The 16,225-nt window shown below is 39.2% G+C and overlaps 1 protein-coding gene across 9 annotated transcripts in view; it reads right to left on the bottom strand.

Annotated features, from left to right (window-relative positions):
* Ca-beta (Calcium channel protein beta subunit) overlaps positions 1-16,225 on the bottom strand; it is a 588,734-nt gene that overhangs the window by 232,342 nt on the left and 340,167 nt on the right. Inside the window, exon 1 of one of the 9 annotated variants that reach the window (XM_083142265.1) lies at positions 5,823-6,102. The exons of the other annotated variants lie outside the window; for them this stretch is intronic. Within the exon in view, the coding sequence (XP_082998391.1) occupies positions 5,823-5,879 (57 nt within the window). The 5' untranslated portion in view covers positions 5,880-6,102. Of the gene's footprint in view, positions 1-5,822; positions 6,103-16,225 lie in introns of those variants that run through there. 9 annotated transcript variants of the gene reach the window in all.

Genomic DNA, 16,225 nt, shown 5'->3' on the forward strand with positions numbered 1-16,225 from the left:
TGAGAGAGAGAGAGAGTGAAAAAAAAGAGAGAGAGACAAAGTAACCAGAAAGAGAAAGAATTAGGAGAGTTTGTGTGTGTGTGTATGTGTGTGTGTGTGTGTGTGAGAGAGAGAGAGAGAGAGAGAGAGAAACAAAATAACCAGAAAGAGAATAGAGAAGTTGAAAGTGTGAGAGAGAGAGGAAGATAAAAATAGAGAGACAATACAGAAAAGAAAATCTGCAGAAGAGAGGAAGAAAGCACGAATAGCGAGATACTAAGACTGAGAAAATAGGAAATAAAGCTAGAAAAAGGAAACAGGAGAAGAAGACTGGAAAGGGTTAGAAATTGATTGATTGATTGTTTGATTTGGGTGTTGTAAGTACACTTTAAGCGCAGTAAGGCTAATCGCGACTGTTCCTACAGTGTAAAGTTGGATCCGAAAACCTATATGCCTCCACCGGGTGTCGAACTCAGGAACCCTTCAATTACAAGATAACCATTACGCCATACAGGACGCTAACATGACTTGTGATGTAAACTCAAATACAAAATGTGCTTTTTTTCTTGTTACCAAAAACAATGGATTTCGAAATTTTGTAAGTGCTGAAACGGGAATCTCCTTCTGTTGTCCCTAAAGACAGATTTATTATTACTAGGGTGCGGATTTTTGCCTATTTGCCTTTTCTATTCCTTTCTAGCAAAATATAGGCTTTAAAATTTAAGCTTCGTTTCATGGTGTTTCTAGTTCAAAAACGCATTTTTATAATGCCTATAAAAGCCTATATTGTGGGTTAGCGCCTATTTTGTTTAATCGTGCCTAAAAGTGCCTATTCTGCAATATTTGTTTACTGCAGATTTCTTTACCAGACTTTGGCTCTCCCTACACTGAAGAATGTAAGCCTTTGTTCACGTTGAACTTACTGAAATCTGGTATTCGCCAGATTTGAGGGGTCTCGAGGTTGTGTTACTCTAGCTTCCCTGCAAATAAAGATTTGATTCAAACTATTGTCAATTGTTTGTGAAACATTTAGTACAAAGGGCAAAACAAGTTAATTTCTTCAGAGAAATTTTGATTGGAACATCGTTCAAAACATTTATTTTCGGTTAAAATGGGTGCAAATTGTTTTTTCATCACTTCTGAATAATTTGTGCAACTGGAGCATTTGTTCAAATTGGCACAATCGTTAGTACAAGCTATTCTTGTGAGAATTACTGTAACTGACGATTCCCAGCAAATGTCCATTTCGATCAAAATAGTACTAATAGTTTGTTAATCGTGAGTGCACTTTTATGTATATACTGACGTGCTAATACAGTATGCTGTTCATTGCCTTTTTAATGTCTTTTTTCTATTTTAAGGTGCCTATTTTAATTCTTTTAAGTGCCTATCTTCATGATTTTGGTGCCTATTTGCCTGCCTATTTTGAGAGGTTTTTCATTGCCTATAAATCCGCACCCTAATAATTACTCATAAATAGAAAAACTAAATATGCTGACCAAGGCAGTAATTTATTTTATTAAAAAATATAAACTAAACGTAACGTTTCAACCTTCTAGCAAGGTCTTCTTCAGACTCTGTACCAAGTACAAATGTAACAAGGTACAAAACAGGACGAAATATATATACACAAAAATTACTCCCCTCCAGACTATTAGAAAGTTGTTCTGGAACATTCTAGCAGGTGGCTTTCCCTTGTCAACTGTATGGAAACAGCTGGAAAAGAATGGGTATGAGAAGGAGGATAGACTGGACATAAAGAGAAGAAGGAAGAAAAGGGGCAGGGGAGGATTGGAAGAGAAAGAAAAAGAGGAAGTGAAAGAAAAAGAGAGAAGGTTTGGAATAAGGAGTATGGGGAAGACCACAGAAAAGATATGCAAAGTGCTTAGGAAAGCGGGCATTAAAACTTACAGGAAGGGAGGGAGAAGCATCTTAAGAATAGCGAAGAATGCAAACAAGAAAAAGGAAAACAGAGAAGAGGAAGGGATTATCTACGAAGTTAAATGTAAAGAATGTCAGAGTGTGTACATAGGAGAAACGAAAAAGAGGCTGAAAGACAGGTTGAAACAACATAGGGATGTACTACTTAAGAGAGAGAGAGAGAAATGCGATATTTAAACACACGAGAGAAACAGGACATGACATAGAGTGGGATGAGGCTAAGCAGATAGGAAGGGAGAACGAGAATACTAGTGAGAAAATGGAAGGAGGCCAAGGAAATAGAGAAGAAAGGTGAACAAGACACAATGAACTGGAATGGGGGACTGAAGATAAACAAATAATGGAAGAAGGTGTTAGAAAGAGTGGAAAGGACAAGAGAGAAAGAGCAGAGAAGAAGGAAGAAAAATGAAGGAAAAAGAGCGTGAGATAAAGAGTCCAACCACATTCTATATGGAAGTAAATATGTTTAGCCTTTTAAGTGAAAGTACAGTTGACAAGGGAAAGCCACCTGCTAGAATGTTCCAGAACAACTTTCTAATAGTCTGGAGGGAGTAATGTTTGTGTGTATATCGTCCTGTTTCGTACCTTGTTTCATTTGTACTTGGTGCAGAGTCTGAAGAAGACCTTGCTAGAAGATTGAAACGTTACGTTTAGTTTACGTTTTATAATAAATTAAATTCCTGCCTTGGTCAGCATATTGAGTTTTTCATATCATGGAAACAAGGCTTAATGGTGTTATCATAAATAGAACTCGGTAGTTTGGCAAAATGCTTTTTTGTTCCTCGTATTGATAATTGTTTTCTTGATATGCATTTGTTGTTCTGTTCCTAATGTTTGGGAACTTTCTCATTTTACCTATTTTGTATCCTACTGCCTATTCTTATTATTAATGCCTTTTTTGCTCTTTCCAATTAAAATTTTAGAATGTTCTTTTTTTATATATAAGTTATTTTCCTTTCAAAATCGTTATTCAGGTGTGAGCACATTATGTTGTTGTTAGATAGAATTACAAACCTGGAAAAAAGGGGTGAAATTTTTACAGAACCATGAAAGTCTTTGAGGAATCGTGCAGCAGCTGATTGAAGTGCCAGAAAAAGTGTACCTGCTGCAGAAAACTGAAAACGTGTAATAAGTACAAATGTGAATTGGAAAAATTGGAAACAATTTGTGATATTCTTAAAGGTAGAAACCCTTTTCTTGACGATATATTTTCGTGAAAATTACAAAAAATAACATGTGCTCTTTTTCATTTCACAGAGTATGATAACCCTGACTCAGCCTCTTATTAAAGGGGACCAGGGTTGCCACCTTGAGTGGTAAAAGCAGCCGGAGCGTGGTGCTCATCACATCACCTCCAAGAAAATGCCCTAAATCTTAAATATGTGACGCCTTACCCCCCCCCCTCCGGTGCATCAACCAAGGGCAACGAATTAATCGATTTTGACATTCAATTATTGCACTGTCACAAATAGTTTATATCGCTTCAAGTTACCATTGGATAGGGCCTAAATTTGAGAAAAATTCAAATCTTCACTTTTTGCTAATTCCCAAGAAAACAGTTCATTGATTGTTGATTTCATTCATTTAAATGTGGCAGATTTGATTGATTGATTTGTTGTTTTAAGTCCACTTTATGCACATTAAGGCTAATCGGGACTGGGCCTACAGTTTAAAGTGGGATCCGAACCACTATGTGCCTCCGCCGGGTATCGAACCCGAGAAATGTGGCACGAAGCATGAAGAATTGAAATAACATTATTTGAACCATGCTTCCACAATGGTTGCCCCGCCACCTTCCATGCTTGAAAAGCAAAATTCTTGATTTTTGTTTCCTTATCTGAGCATTGATTCTCACCACCCCTGTTATCTGGATGCATAGGGTTGGAACGTACATATGTAGGGAATAGGGTGCTGATTTATTTGTTCTTGAAAGTAGGGTTTTTAAAAGTCCAGGAATTTTAAATAAATTCAATTCCGGTCCTGGAGAGAAAAGCAGGAGGAGTAAATGGGTTCTGGATCGTAAAGAACCTTTTCATCTGTAAAAAAATTAAATTCGGTCCAGGAAGCTTTTTTCAGGATCAATTTAAATACGGTCCTGGAACCTTTTTTCTGTATAAATTTAAATCCGGTCCAAGTTCCGTATTGAAATGAAACAATACGCAAATTGGACCGAATTTAATTTGTGCTACAAAAAGTTTTCCGGTTCTGTTGCGGAACCCAATAGAACCCATTAGAATTTATTGGTCCCTGAACGTTTTAGTAACCCTGCTTGAAAGTATTACTGACGTTTTTTGTAGGTACAATAGTCTGCACATTTAGCTGCCTCCAAAATAAAATTCTGGGTGTTCACAAGGATGAGTGAATACGTTACGAAATAGACAACGAAACAAACACACACTTTTGCCTTATTAGGAATTCGAACCTAGTACGCCTGACATTAATTCTCATTCTCATTACCACAGCAGCTAACTCCCCAATGCCAGAGCCGGCCTCCGTGGCGGAGTGGTTAGCACATCGCGCTACGAAGTCACGGGTCCCGAGTTCGAATCCCGGCCTGGGTGTTTGTGAGTGTCCATTCATCAATTTCATCATATCATCATTCAACCCCATCTTCGCAATTAGCCAACAGTGGCACAAAAGCGAAGTATAAAAAACTAAAGCAATAAACCCAATGCCAGGATACTTGGTACAGCCTACAAGTTTGTCTTTTCCACAAAAGGTACATAGAGAACACAAAATGTATCATATGGCAGGAATATGTTAACTTCACACAGGAGAAAAGTATGCATTTGTGTACGTCGTTTGTAAAGGTAAAGCCAAAGTGCATCATATGATGCAAGTGAGTAGTACTTTCTGTCGAGATGCACTATAATGCATCACTCGATACGTTTCTTGACACACCTTCATGCATTTGTTGGTTTCGGCTGATGCAGTTGCTTTCCTGTGTGCAGTAACACATTAAAATGCATGAACTGTACTTTCGGTGCATAAAATACACAGAAAAATGCATAAAATGGGACTGCTGTTCCGTGAGACGCATTAAAATGCATCCATGAGAGGAACAGACACGATTATTTCAAAGAAACCAAAATTACACGTTGACTGTGTTGATGCACGAAAAATGCATATGCGGATTTCAAGAAAGATATTTGTTCATATTCAACTTAATTTGCCTACAGAGGAGTGGGGGCAGGCACGTATCTAGAAATATGTTTAGGGGGGTCCGAACCATCTCAAAATAATAATAGTAATGTTCAACATATAAATTAAAATAGTATTAATTAAAATTAAAATATAAATAAATAGGTAATATATAACAGCACGTATTCATTATATAGTTTTACGTGTAGTTAAGGTCGGCAAAATTTGTTTAAAAAAAGAAAAAGAAACAACTGCCCTGGCAAGGAAATTAATGTTAAATAGATAAAAAATTGAATCTTTATTGAATAAAAAGGAATGTCTAATCCAGTTGACCAAAAGTGAAGTGCCTGGTGATATTTTATGAATGTTGCCTTTTAAATAGTAATAAACCTTGCATAAATCTTTCTTGGTACTGTCATTCAAAGTCGTACGATCCCAATATAATCCTTATCTTCCAATAAGTTTGGCGTAAAGAAGTAACCTCGATTAAACAACAAGCATATTTTCATTACTTAATTTTAGTTATTTTATTGTTGCATTATTTTCACTATTTAATTTTTGTACTAAGTAAGTCATTCGGGGGGTCCGGACCCCCTGAACACACCCTAAATACGCCCTTGGAGGAGGGATATATAATTAAAGCATTCCGAAACATCCAACACAATACATCGACCTATATAACCGTGCCAACGATATTGCCACACTATACTTGACCCAATAACCTAACCTAGATATGTGTCTACGAAGGGCTCCGTACTTACCCTACGCCCTAAGGGCTTGTAGATGCTCCTGCCCATCGGACGCCTCATGGTTGTCATATTTCCCCTTCCTTGTCACTCACTCACAAGCACATACAAAAAGACACACCACCACCATTCATATAAGGACACGAGACGCACTAAGAATATATCACCATTCGAACAAGTTCAAGTCACGGAATACTCCCCCCGATCGTCACGTCACAGTTACGCACCGCGTGGTTATTATGTTGCGGTTATTATATCTGATAAATGACAAAAGACTATCGCTCCATAGGAGGATGTCTTAGCCTACAAGCCCGACGGCAACTGAACTTGGACGTCCCAAAACAACGCTGGTCCGGGATGCCTCTAAAAATAAGTTGGCACCCAGTTAACATGTAGTGTGGAGTTCCGATTGAAGATGGCGCCACGGTCCTTTCGAGCAGAACCACGTGACGTCATTGCTCTGGGCGGGAGGATTCGTCTTGCGTTTGCTTGCTTATGTAAAGGTCTGTTGTTTATCGACAAAAGGTTTATGCCCATTACGAACATTTGGACTATTTCCGAAACGTAAAGTCCTTATGTAAGGTTGTTATACTTCTTGGAAAGCGGAAATGAGGACAACTTATATTTTACACGCAAAGTTCGTGGCAATGTGAAAACGGCAGGGGCGACTCAAGATAAATTTTTCTTCCAGGTTAGGTGGATTTTTGCCCCCACCCCCCTTTCCATATTCTTTCCACTCTGCCATCCCTAACTTTCAACCCTGATCCTCGTACTTTCAACTCCTAATATAAATCTTGACCATGTTACATACTTATGGTTTTAAATAAGAAATAGCCTTATTTTTAAATATAACTGTTAAAGAATACGTTCACTGTAGGAATGCATTTCTTTAATACCTCCATTACAATATCAAAATAACAGTAATCTCTTAGCAATGTATGTATTACGTTATGCAGCACTAAATTCAGAAATTTCCCCCTTGGAAGAATGGTGGCAATGAAGACAGGCTAGCTACATACAACAGAGCAGTGTTTCAGTTACTGAAACTTTGCATCGTTGAATACTTTTTTATGTGTGGCTAACATTTAACTACAGGCTTCAACTTGGTGAATGATAAAAGCAACTTCTATTCTCCTTCCGATCTATTATTAATTTTTTAGACATTGATTTCATTTTTCTACATATTTTTACCGTACTTTTACTTCCACTAAGTCGATATGTATTCTCCAACAATTTATTTATATTTTTTATCTTGTGCTGCCATCTATTTTTCTTTCTCGAAACTCCATCCTTTCACCTCGTGTTATTGTTTCTATGAAATATCTGGTTTATAATAACTATTTATAAAAATAACCAACGCTTACGTCATGAAAATTGAGGTTTTGACGCTACTTAAGAGTCGCCCGGCCCATAAGTCGTCCCTGAATAACAGAGCCGTTACTAATGTAATTTATATTAAATAGTATGGCATGTGATACCGTAGTTGGTAACACTTTCATCAAGAAATTAACGAGTCCCCGGGCCTCCCCGATGGCGTAGTGGTAACGATGTTGCCTAGTAATAAAGGGGTCCGTGGTTCGATTCCCAGTTGAGGCACATACTGGTTCGCACCCGACTTTAAACTGTAGATCCAGTCCCGATTAGCTTATCTGTGCATAAAGTGGATTTAAACTTCAAATCGTATTTGTGTTAATTAAAATCGCTTCTCTGCTATCTTTGGCTAATCGCGACGATGATAATAAGTGATGATAAAAGACAACTGATGAAGGGATACTTACAAATTAACACCCAGGTTAGGATTCGAACCCGGGAACAGCGGTGATTAGTGAGAGGGGATTCAAATCGAGGAGATCCGGGTTTGACTCCCGTTGGAGATACAGTGAGAAGTTTTAACCTCAGAACTAGACCTGTTCACCTTATCTGAGCATTAAAAACAAACTTAAAACAATTTTTCTCGCATACTAATTTTAAGGATAATATAAATATTGTATATAATATTTTTCTCTCAAAATTATTAACAAATCTCTCCATGTTGTAGTATTTTAATATTTTTCTCCATCAAAATTCAAAGTTTTAAAAAGAAATATAACCCTTTAACTCATTAAAATTGCAGTCCTCTCGTCATTTTGCCTTGCAGGAAAAAAATCTCTTAGCGATGTATGCTCAAGGTCCCGGGTTCGATCCCCGGCCGGTTCAAATCCGGGAACTTTTCTAACGTTGGAAGCGGCCCCGGCGCCCACCCAGCGTCGAATAACCTAGGGGAAACCCTGGGGGGGTAAAGGCGGTCAGGGGCGTGGTGCTGATCACATCACTCCCACTCACGACCGGATCAAGAAAGTGTGGGGCGTTACCACCACACCCCCTATACGCCTTCATGGCGTGGTGCTAAGCACAGGGGAACACTTTACCTTTTTTAGCGATGTATGTATTACGTTATACAACACAAGATTCAATATTTCTCCCTTGGGAGGATGGTAGCAACGAAGACAGGATACATTGAGCACTGTTTCACTGATTCATAGGAATGCATTTATTTAATACCTCCATTACAATATCAAAATAACAGTAATCTCTTAGCAATGTATGTATTACGTTATGCAGCACTAAATTCAGAAATTTCCCCCTTGGAACCTTGGAAGAATGATAGCAATGAAGAGGGGTGTAAGGGGTGACCTTCCACGTAGGCGCCCAAAAGTCAACCTCACTTCCACGTAGTGCACCCTGGACTAAAGACTAACGAGGCTCTGGCGACTGGCACTATGGCCAGTATAATTTTGTGTGTGTTGTCCTGTTTGTTGTCCTTGTGTGTGCTGAGTGAGCGTTTACGGCCTCAGCTTTTAACAGAAGTCAGAACATTTTAACATTTTTAGTTATGCAACGCTAGAGTTGTTATTTGTAATGATAAGGGGCTGGCCCCCGTATAATGTGACGGGAGCAAAATAGCCTAAGTGCTGACGCTCCCAAAATTTTAAATTCAAAATAAAAAAAAATCAGATAGCAATGAAGACAGGCTAGCTACATACAACAGAGCAGTGTTTCAGTTACTGAAACTTTGCATCGTTGAATACTTTTGTATGTGTGCCTAACATTTGGCAGGAATATATCTCCATCACAAAAGATGAACACCTCGCTTTCTTACAATATCAAGTAGTTCCAACTAGACGTGCATTACTTTCTAAAAGTTTTGCGAGAGAACGACAATCCAACAGTTATTACAAAAGTTAACGTAACTTATTTAATAATACTAGTCATTTCATATATTTTTCGTTTTCTTTTGTTTTATAATCATCATCGTTTCCATCCATCCATTCATTTTACGTATTTTTCCTTTCCGTTTGTGTAAATCCCCCTCACCCCCCCCCCCCCGGAAATTAAAAGGTGTTAAAAAGTCCCACCCCGAAAATGTCAGTGGGCAACCATGTTCACTTTCGCTTTCTTTCATTTATTCTAATTTAACATAGAACGCACTGGCGTACGCAGGAGAGGGGCTGATGTGGCTACAGCCCCTCCCGAAATTTTGAGAAAATAAAATGAAAGCAATAAAGAACTCGTGAAGAAGAAGTTGTAACTTGAAACTCTCTTAAAATCGTGTCCTCCCGTTTCGCCTTATTGCCTCTTGACTTTCCCCCAATAAAATTTCACATGATTTATGTGACACGAACTTTCTAAGGCGAAACGGGGCATTCCATTTTGCCTTACACGTAAAAAATTTCCCACCTCGGAATATTATAGACTTGAAGGGTAATTCATAATGGAAGCGCAGAGCTTGTGGTGTTGGCTACCTTGGCTCCCATTGTCCTGTCGGTTAGGTTAGGTTAGGTTAGTAATATATTAATAATAATGACCCTTCATGTCGATAATATTCCCTGGTGGAATTTTTTTTTGTGTGTAAGGCGAAACAGGATAAGGCGAAATGGAATATCCCGTTTCGCCTTAGAAAGTTCGTGTCATATAAATCACGCGAAATTGTATTGGGGGAGGTGATACCTCAATAAGGCGAAACGGGATCAGGCGAAACGGGATAAGGTGAAACGGGATAAGGCGAAACTGGCCGTAAACCTTAAAATGGCCCGATTATCATTTCTGTCTTTGGACAACTTTTGAAACGATATTAAAAAGGTAATTATGAAATATTTTACTTTGTATTCCGTATCCTTCTGTACAAATTTCAGCACCCTCCGAAATAAAATCCTGCGTACGCCAGTGGTAGAACGTACTTTTTTGTAGCAAAAATCATTGATTCAGTTCTCTTTATAATTGCAAGTCAAAATAATGAACGAATTTTAATTATCATCCGTTTTGATAACTACTTAATTAAGAAAGAGTATGGATCACGATAAGCTTCAAGCTCGTGTGAAGATGTCCACTGAGGGGGACGAGAAACACACAGAAAGTGTCATTGATGACGTCACCCACAGATATGTTGTAGAAAGCCCAGATGCAATAGTTTGCTGTAAATGTAAATTGTTACATGCTATATTATTTTATTGATTCTCATATCATCATTCTTAAAATGATAGTTAATGAAACCTAGTTTAACTTAATTTAATTACATATCAGAAGTAAGGTGCAATTTAAAACGATTAGTAATGTTTTATTAGTAGGTATTAACTATAATAATCTATCTCTCTGACCTCCTGTGAAGGTTGATGTCCCCCCCGGATGAAAGTGAATGGATTCAAGACTGGTCTTGACAAGTCTAGAAACTGATTTGATTGGATCTTTCTTATTTATAGTCGCACTTCTGTCACATTTGGCTAATAGCGACGATGAGGATGTGATGAAATTGATTGATTTCTTGTTTTAAGTCCACTCGCTGCACAGAAAGGCTAATCGAGAATGAGCCTACAGTTTAAAGTGGGATCCGAACCACTATGTTGCTCCACCTGAATTCGAACCCGGGATCCCTTGCGTCGTAGCGCGTTCTGCTAACCACTACGCCACGGAGTTCGGCTGATGAGTCTGGAAGTGGCTGGTCTAGTTCTCGTGTCAGTACCATCAGCAGTAACGACTGAATTATTGTATTGTAACGCATGGGCACTATCGTGTATTTTATATTATTTGCTGGGGGTGAAAAGTCCGAAAATTAAGTACTCTGCTGAGCTTTATTCGTGTTCAGTTTCCTTGTCGTAGCCAAGTATCTCCTCGCCTCCGAGTCAAAGCTCACGGTGGGTTGGTCTGCACTAGAGAAGATCAGTCGAAGTCAAAGAATGCGGGGGGCAAAGTGGAACAAGGGTTGCCAGTCACACGAAAGTTATCATCGGAAGGTTTGATTGAATTGTTGTTTTAAGTCCACTTTATGCACAGTAAGGCTAATCGGGACTGGACCTACAGTTTAAAGTGGGAACCACTGTGCCATGTGCCTCCACCGGGAATTCGACCCGGGACCACTTCATTACAAGGCAACAACGCTACCACTGCTCCAACGGGGAGGCCTTATCATCGGAAGGAACTCGGCAGCATCAGGGTAGGTGAACAGATGTTCACAAAGCAGAAAGCAGGACACCATACTCAGCAGCAGTGGCGCTGATTAGGTCATGCCATACACCTATTGCCAAATACCATGCTAAGTCTTGTGCACTAAGAGAAAGTTTCTTTGAGTTGCGAGTCCACTTTGTGCACACATAGCCTAATCGGGACTGGACCTACAGTTTATAATGAGAGATTCGAACCACTGTGCAATGTGCCTTCACCGGGAATCGAACCCGGGACTCTTTGAGTGCAAGGCAACTACGTTACTACTACACTATCTGGGAGGCCCTACCAAGAGAAAGTAAACTGTCCTTGCCGCCCCCGGTTTTGGCATCCTAATCACCGCCACTGCTCAAGAGTATCTATTTCTCCAGCTGTTGTCACTAACATACATATGTAACACAAGCCCCCCAACAAAAAAAAACTTTCGGAAATTTGGAAATCAATCATGAAATTGTACAGAAACAGCTCTCATTGAATGAATGAATGAATTAAAATTTTTGGGTGCGTCGGTACGTATGACCATCTTGCACCCTTAAAAGTATATGAAAAAAAACACCCTCTTATCTAAAACCCTCACCTTCAAGTTAAAAAGGGGGGGGTGCGAAAAGTCACTTGGAGAAGAGATAAAAGAAGGGTTGTTAAAGGTTCAGGAATTTCCAATAAATTCAATTCCGATCCAGGAGAGAAAATCAGCAAGCGTAAATGGGTTCTGGACCGTAAAGAACCTTTTTATCTGTAAAGTGTTTCAATTCGGTCCAGGAACCCTTTTTCCGGCTCAATTTAAATACGGTCCAGGAACATTTTTCAGACTGAATTTAAATTCGGTCCAGGAACCTTTTTTCAATGAAACAATACTCACCTTGGACCGAATTTAAATTGTGCGAGCAGCAAGGTTCCGGTCCTTCAGCGCAACCCAATAGAACCCAATAGAATTTATGGGTTCATTGACCTTTAACAACCCTGGTTAAAAGGGCAAGGTTGTGAAATGGCCTGCACAGGACAAACGTATTAAAGAAGTAAAGCTAGTCTAAAAATTTCCTCAGAAACAGTGTAAAGCACATCTCATAGTCGTCCTGCCTTGTAATCAAGGAGTCCCGGGTTCGATACCCGGTGGAGGCACAAGTAGTTTGGATCCCACTTTAAACTGTAGGTCCAGGCCCGATTAGCCTTACTGTGCATAATGTGGACGTAAAATAACATATCAATCACTCAGTCATCCTGGAACCAATTTATCCCTTGACGAAAACAAAAATAATATTTCTTTCTTCTCAAACTGTCTGAATACTAAAACAGTGAACATCATGGAGTCAAAACCTTGGAAATTGTAAAAAGCACTGAACAGAGACCTTGAATGCTCTAGAACAGCGGCTCTCAAACACTGACCATAGACAGACTCCCTTGAATGCTCTAGAAAAGCGGTTGTCAAACACTGACCACAGACAGACTCGCTTGAATGCTCTAGAACAGCGGTTCTCAAACACTGACCACAGACAGACTCGCTTGAATGCTATAGAACAGCGGTTCTCAAACACTGACCACAGACAGACTCCCTTGAATGCTCTAGAACAGCGGCTCTCAAACACTGACCACAGACAGACTCGCTTGAATGCTCTAGAACAGCGGCTCTCAAACACTGACCACAGACAAGACTCCCTTGAATGCTCTAAAACAGCGTCTCTCAAACACTGACCACAGACAGACTCGCTTGAATTCTCTAGAACAGCGGTTGTCAAACACTGACCACAGACATACTACCTTGAGTGCTCTAGAACAGAGGCTCTCAAACACTGACCACAGACAGACTCGCTTGAATGCTCTAGAACAGCGGCTCTCAAACACTGACCACAGACAGACTCGCTTGAATGCTCTAGAACAGCGGCTCTCAAACACTGACCACAGACATACTGCCTTGAATGCTCTAGAACAGCGGTTCTCAAATGCTGACCACAGACAGACTCGCTTGAATGCTCTAGACTAGCGGCTCTCAAACACTGACCACAGACAGACTCGCTTGAATGCTCTAGAACAACGGCTCTCAAACTTTCTTCTCATTGTACCCTTTAGTCTTTAAGTAAACGTTTTAGGTGTTCTCCGAATAGAGAGTTCTGGGGATTTTTTTTGCCTGCTTGATTGGTGAGGCGTTTTTGATCTGTTGGAGACGTGTATCTGCAATAGACCAAGATAACATTCGGGTTGTATCAATGTGAAAATATTATAAATAAATAAACATTAAAACCCTACGTTTATTATTTTATTGGGTGTTCCTACCTTTACAATCTTCATGATTAAATATAGTGAAAAACATGTATGCTTCGAAGTATGCAAAAAGACTTTGATTTTCATTTTTTATCCAGAGTTATGGAAAAGAGATAAGAACAAAAATAAGTTTGTAAACAAACTGTGAAGCACAATTTTGGAGTTTTTATTGTAAGTCCTCAGAGTTTCTATTGAGAAGGATGTGCCTGCATAGCCTGACTCAGTTTGTTCTTATTGTAAATCTTCAGCGTTTCTATTGAGAAGGATGTGCTTGCATAGACTGACTCAGTTTGTTGTTATTGTAAATCCTCAGCGTTTCTATTGTGAAGGGTGTGCATGCATAGCCTGACTCAATTTGTTCTTATTGTAAATCCTGAGCGTTTCTATTGAGAGGGATATGCCTGTATAGCCTGACTCAGTTTGTTGATGTCTGGTTGTGTACTTGCAACTTTCAAGCGGAGATTCGGCTCCAAATTCGGCAAAAATGTTGTAGCATGGTTATTCTCGACATTTCTCTTCCGAGCTGATCGCGTACCCCTTTCAAGTCGTCCATGTACCCCTGGTGGTACGCGTACCCCAGTTTGAGAATCACTGCTCTAGAAGATGCTCTAAACATACGTAACTTCTTTCAATAGAAGAGGAATTTTCGAAAACAATTGAGCTGACGCAGGACAAATTTCGACCCCGGCCTTAACTGAAGTCACGTTCGCATATGCACAGGCGCGGATCCACGTGAAGAGAGATAGGTGCGATCACCCCTTCCGACTGTCAAGTCTCTGGATATATTATTATGCATAATATTTTGAAGACTCGAATGTTCTATATTTTATCACCAAGTTTAACATGATCGAGAACATTTTCACGAAACCGGATCTACAGTTTAAATTTGGATCCGAACAACTGCGCAATAAGCCTCAAAAGAGGATCGAACCCGATATCCCTTTCTTAATCTTTGTTTATTCATTTTACTCCTTATATACAGTGGCAACGATTAGGGGGAAGTAGAGGGGCAGTTGCCCTCACTTTTTGCCACAGAACTATGCTAAACTTTATCTACCAACGGAAAGTAAACTGTCCTTGCCCGGGGTCCAACCCCCAGTTTTGGAACCCAATCGCCGCCACTGCAAAACAATATTTTAATCTCTAGAACATGAAAGTCAGCTTGGTTCCTATTTACAGCACGATATATTGTTTACATAAAATAGTGTAGCTTGGAATTGATGAGATACCCAACTGTAACTTCTACATCGGCCACTCTGAGTATTGGAATTCGTCTGAATTTGAACATCAGAAATGTTGATTATTACATGTTTATTAACAGGTTTCAGAGTTCTTACTTTAGATCACTTCATTTCAATTTTTCTCTCCCCTGGAAAAACTTCATAGGCCGATCACTTCAAATTAGTATTTACTAAATGTTTTAGTTTGCAAAATTCTATCTTCCTTACGTTGATAAATCCCGAGTTAGTTGAAACTAGATGGCAGGGCAACTGTTACATTATGTTAGTGCCCTATAAGTAATTACTTCTAAATAAATAAATAGTTTTAGTTTAAAAAGTAATAACCTAACAAAATATTTTTGAAATAAGCAATTTGACTGACAGAATCTGGATTATAATATCACCTTTTATCGCTTCTCGGAGGAAGTCGTGGGACAGAATTACAGGACGCTATTTAAATTTTGCAGTTTTAAAAGTGCTGTGTTCATACATTTTCAAACTGAAAGCAGAGCGTATAGAAGAGAAAGTGTGTGCACTTTGTTTTCTTCCCGTAAGCCAAGTGAATAGAGCGGTGCCCCACCGAAACACTGGCAGCACCTTCGCTTGCGAGCGTCTTCTGCTTGCAGTAGGGCCGCGCTTTACGTAGAGCGTTGTGTTTTGTTGTGCTAGAATAACATTGTGTACTTTTATTAATGACAACGTTGTTACGTTATTGAGTTTAGTGTCGTTAGATTTGTGATTGATACGTTGTGACTAGTTTGTGTTGTGTTCAACGCATTATTATTGTACTTGAGACAGCATCGAGCGAAAACTACAAGATGCCTACGTGTTTCGTACCCGGCTGTAGATCTGGATATGACCGCTGTTCTTCAGGCAGTAGACATTTTTTTAGGCCACCTAAAGACAGTAATGGTCTCTCAAAATGGGAGAGTGCCATCCCTAGAAAAGATAAAAAACTAAGTCATAATTGCTATGTGTGTGATATTCATTTTTCCACTGACCTTTTAGTGAAAGTGGATTCGTTCATAGTGGATGGCGATACAGTAGAAATTCCACGACAAAGGTGGAAATTAAAACCAGAAGCAGTTCCTCATATATTTCCTAATCTGCCCAAATACCTAAGACAGTTAAGAAGCGAAAATCTCCCATGAAAAGGCTATCCTTGCGGAGAGATGATAATAAAGTAAGTACTCGTCGCAATGTATCATTAAGCTTATCAGTAGAGGATGATTTGCTTCACACTGCGGATGCTAGCAATACAATAGCATTGCTAAAGAAAAAACTTAAGAATCAGAAACGCAATTTAATTAGAACGCAGAATAAACTAAAGGTCGCACAGGCTAAAATAAATTTGCTTGAAAAAGGCGTTAAAGATGCTAAATTAAAGACAACAGTCACACAGTCAAAACAGTTCGCGTCTCTTAGCAAAAATCAAAAAATTGTAATTGATACAATCTTAAAGAAATG

This window comes from Lepisma saccharinum, chromosome 20, assembly GCF_977018435.1.
Source record: "Lepisma saccharinum chromosome 20, izLepSacc3.1, whole genome shotgun sequence".
In the NCBI taxonomy this organism is placed as follows: domain Eukaryota; kingdom Metazoa; phylum Arthropoda; class Insecta; order Zygentoma; family Lepismatidae; genus Lepisma; species Lepisma saccharinum.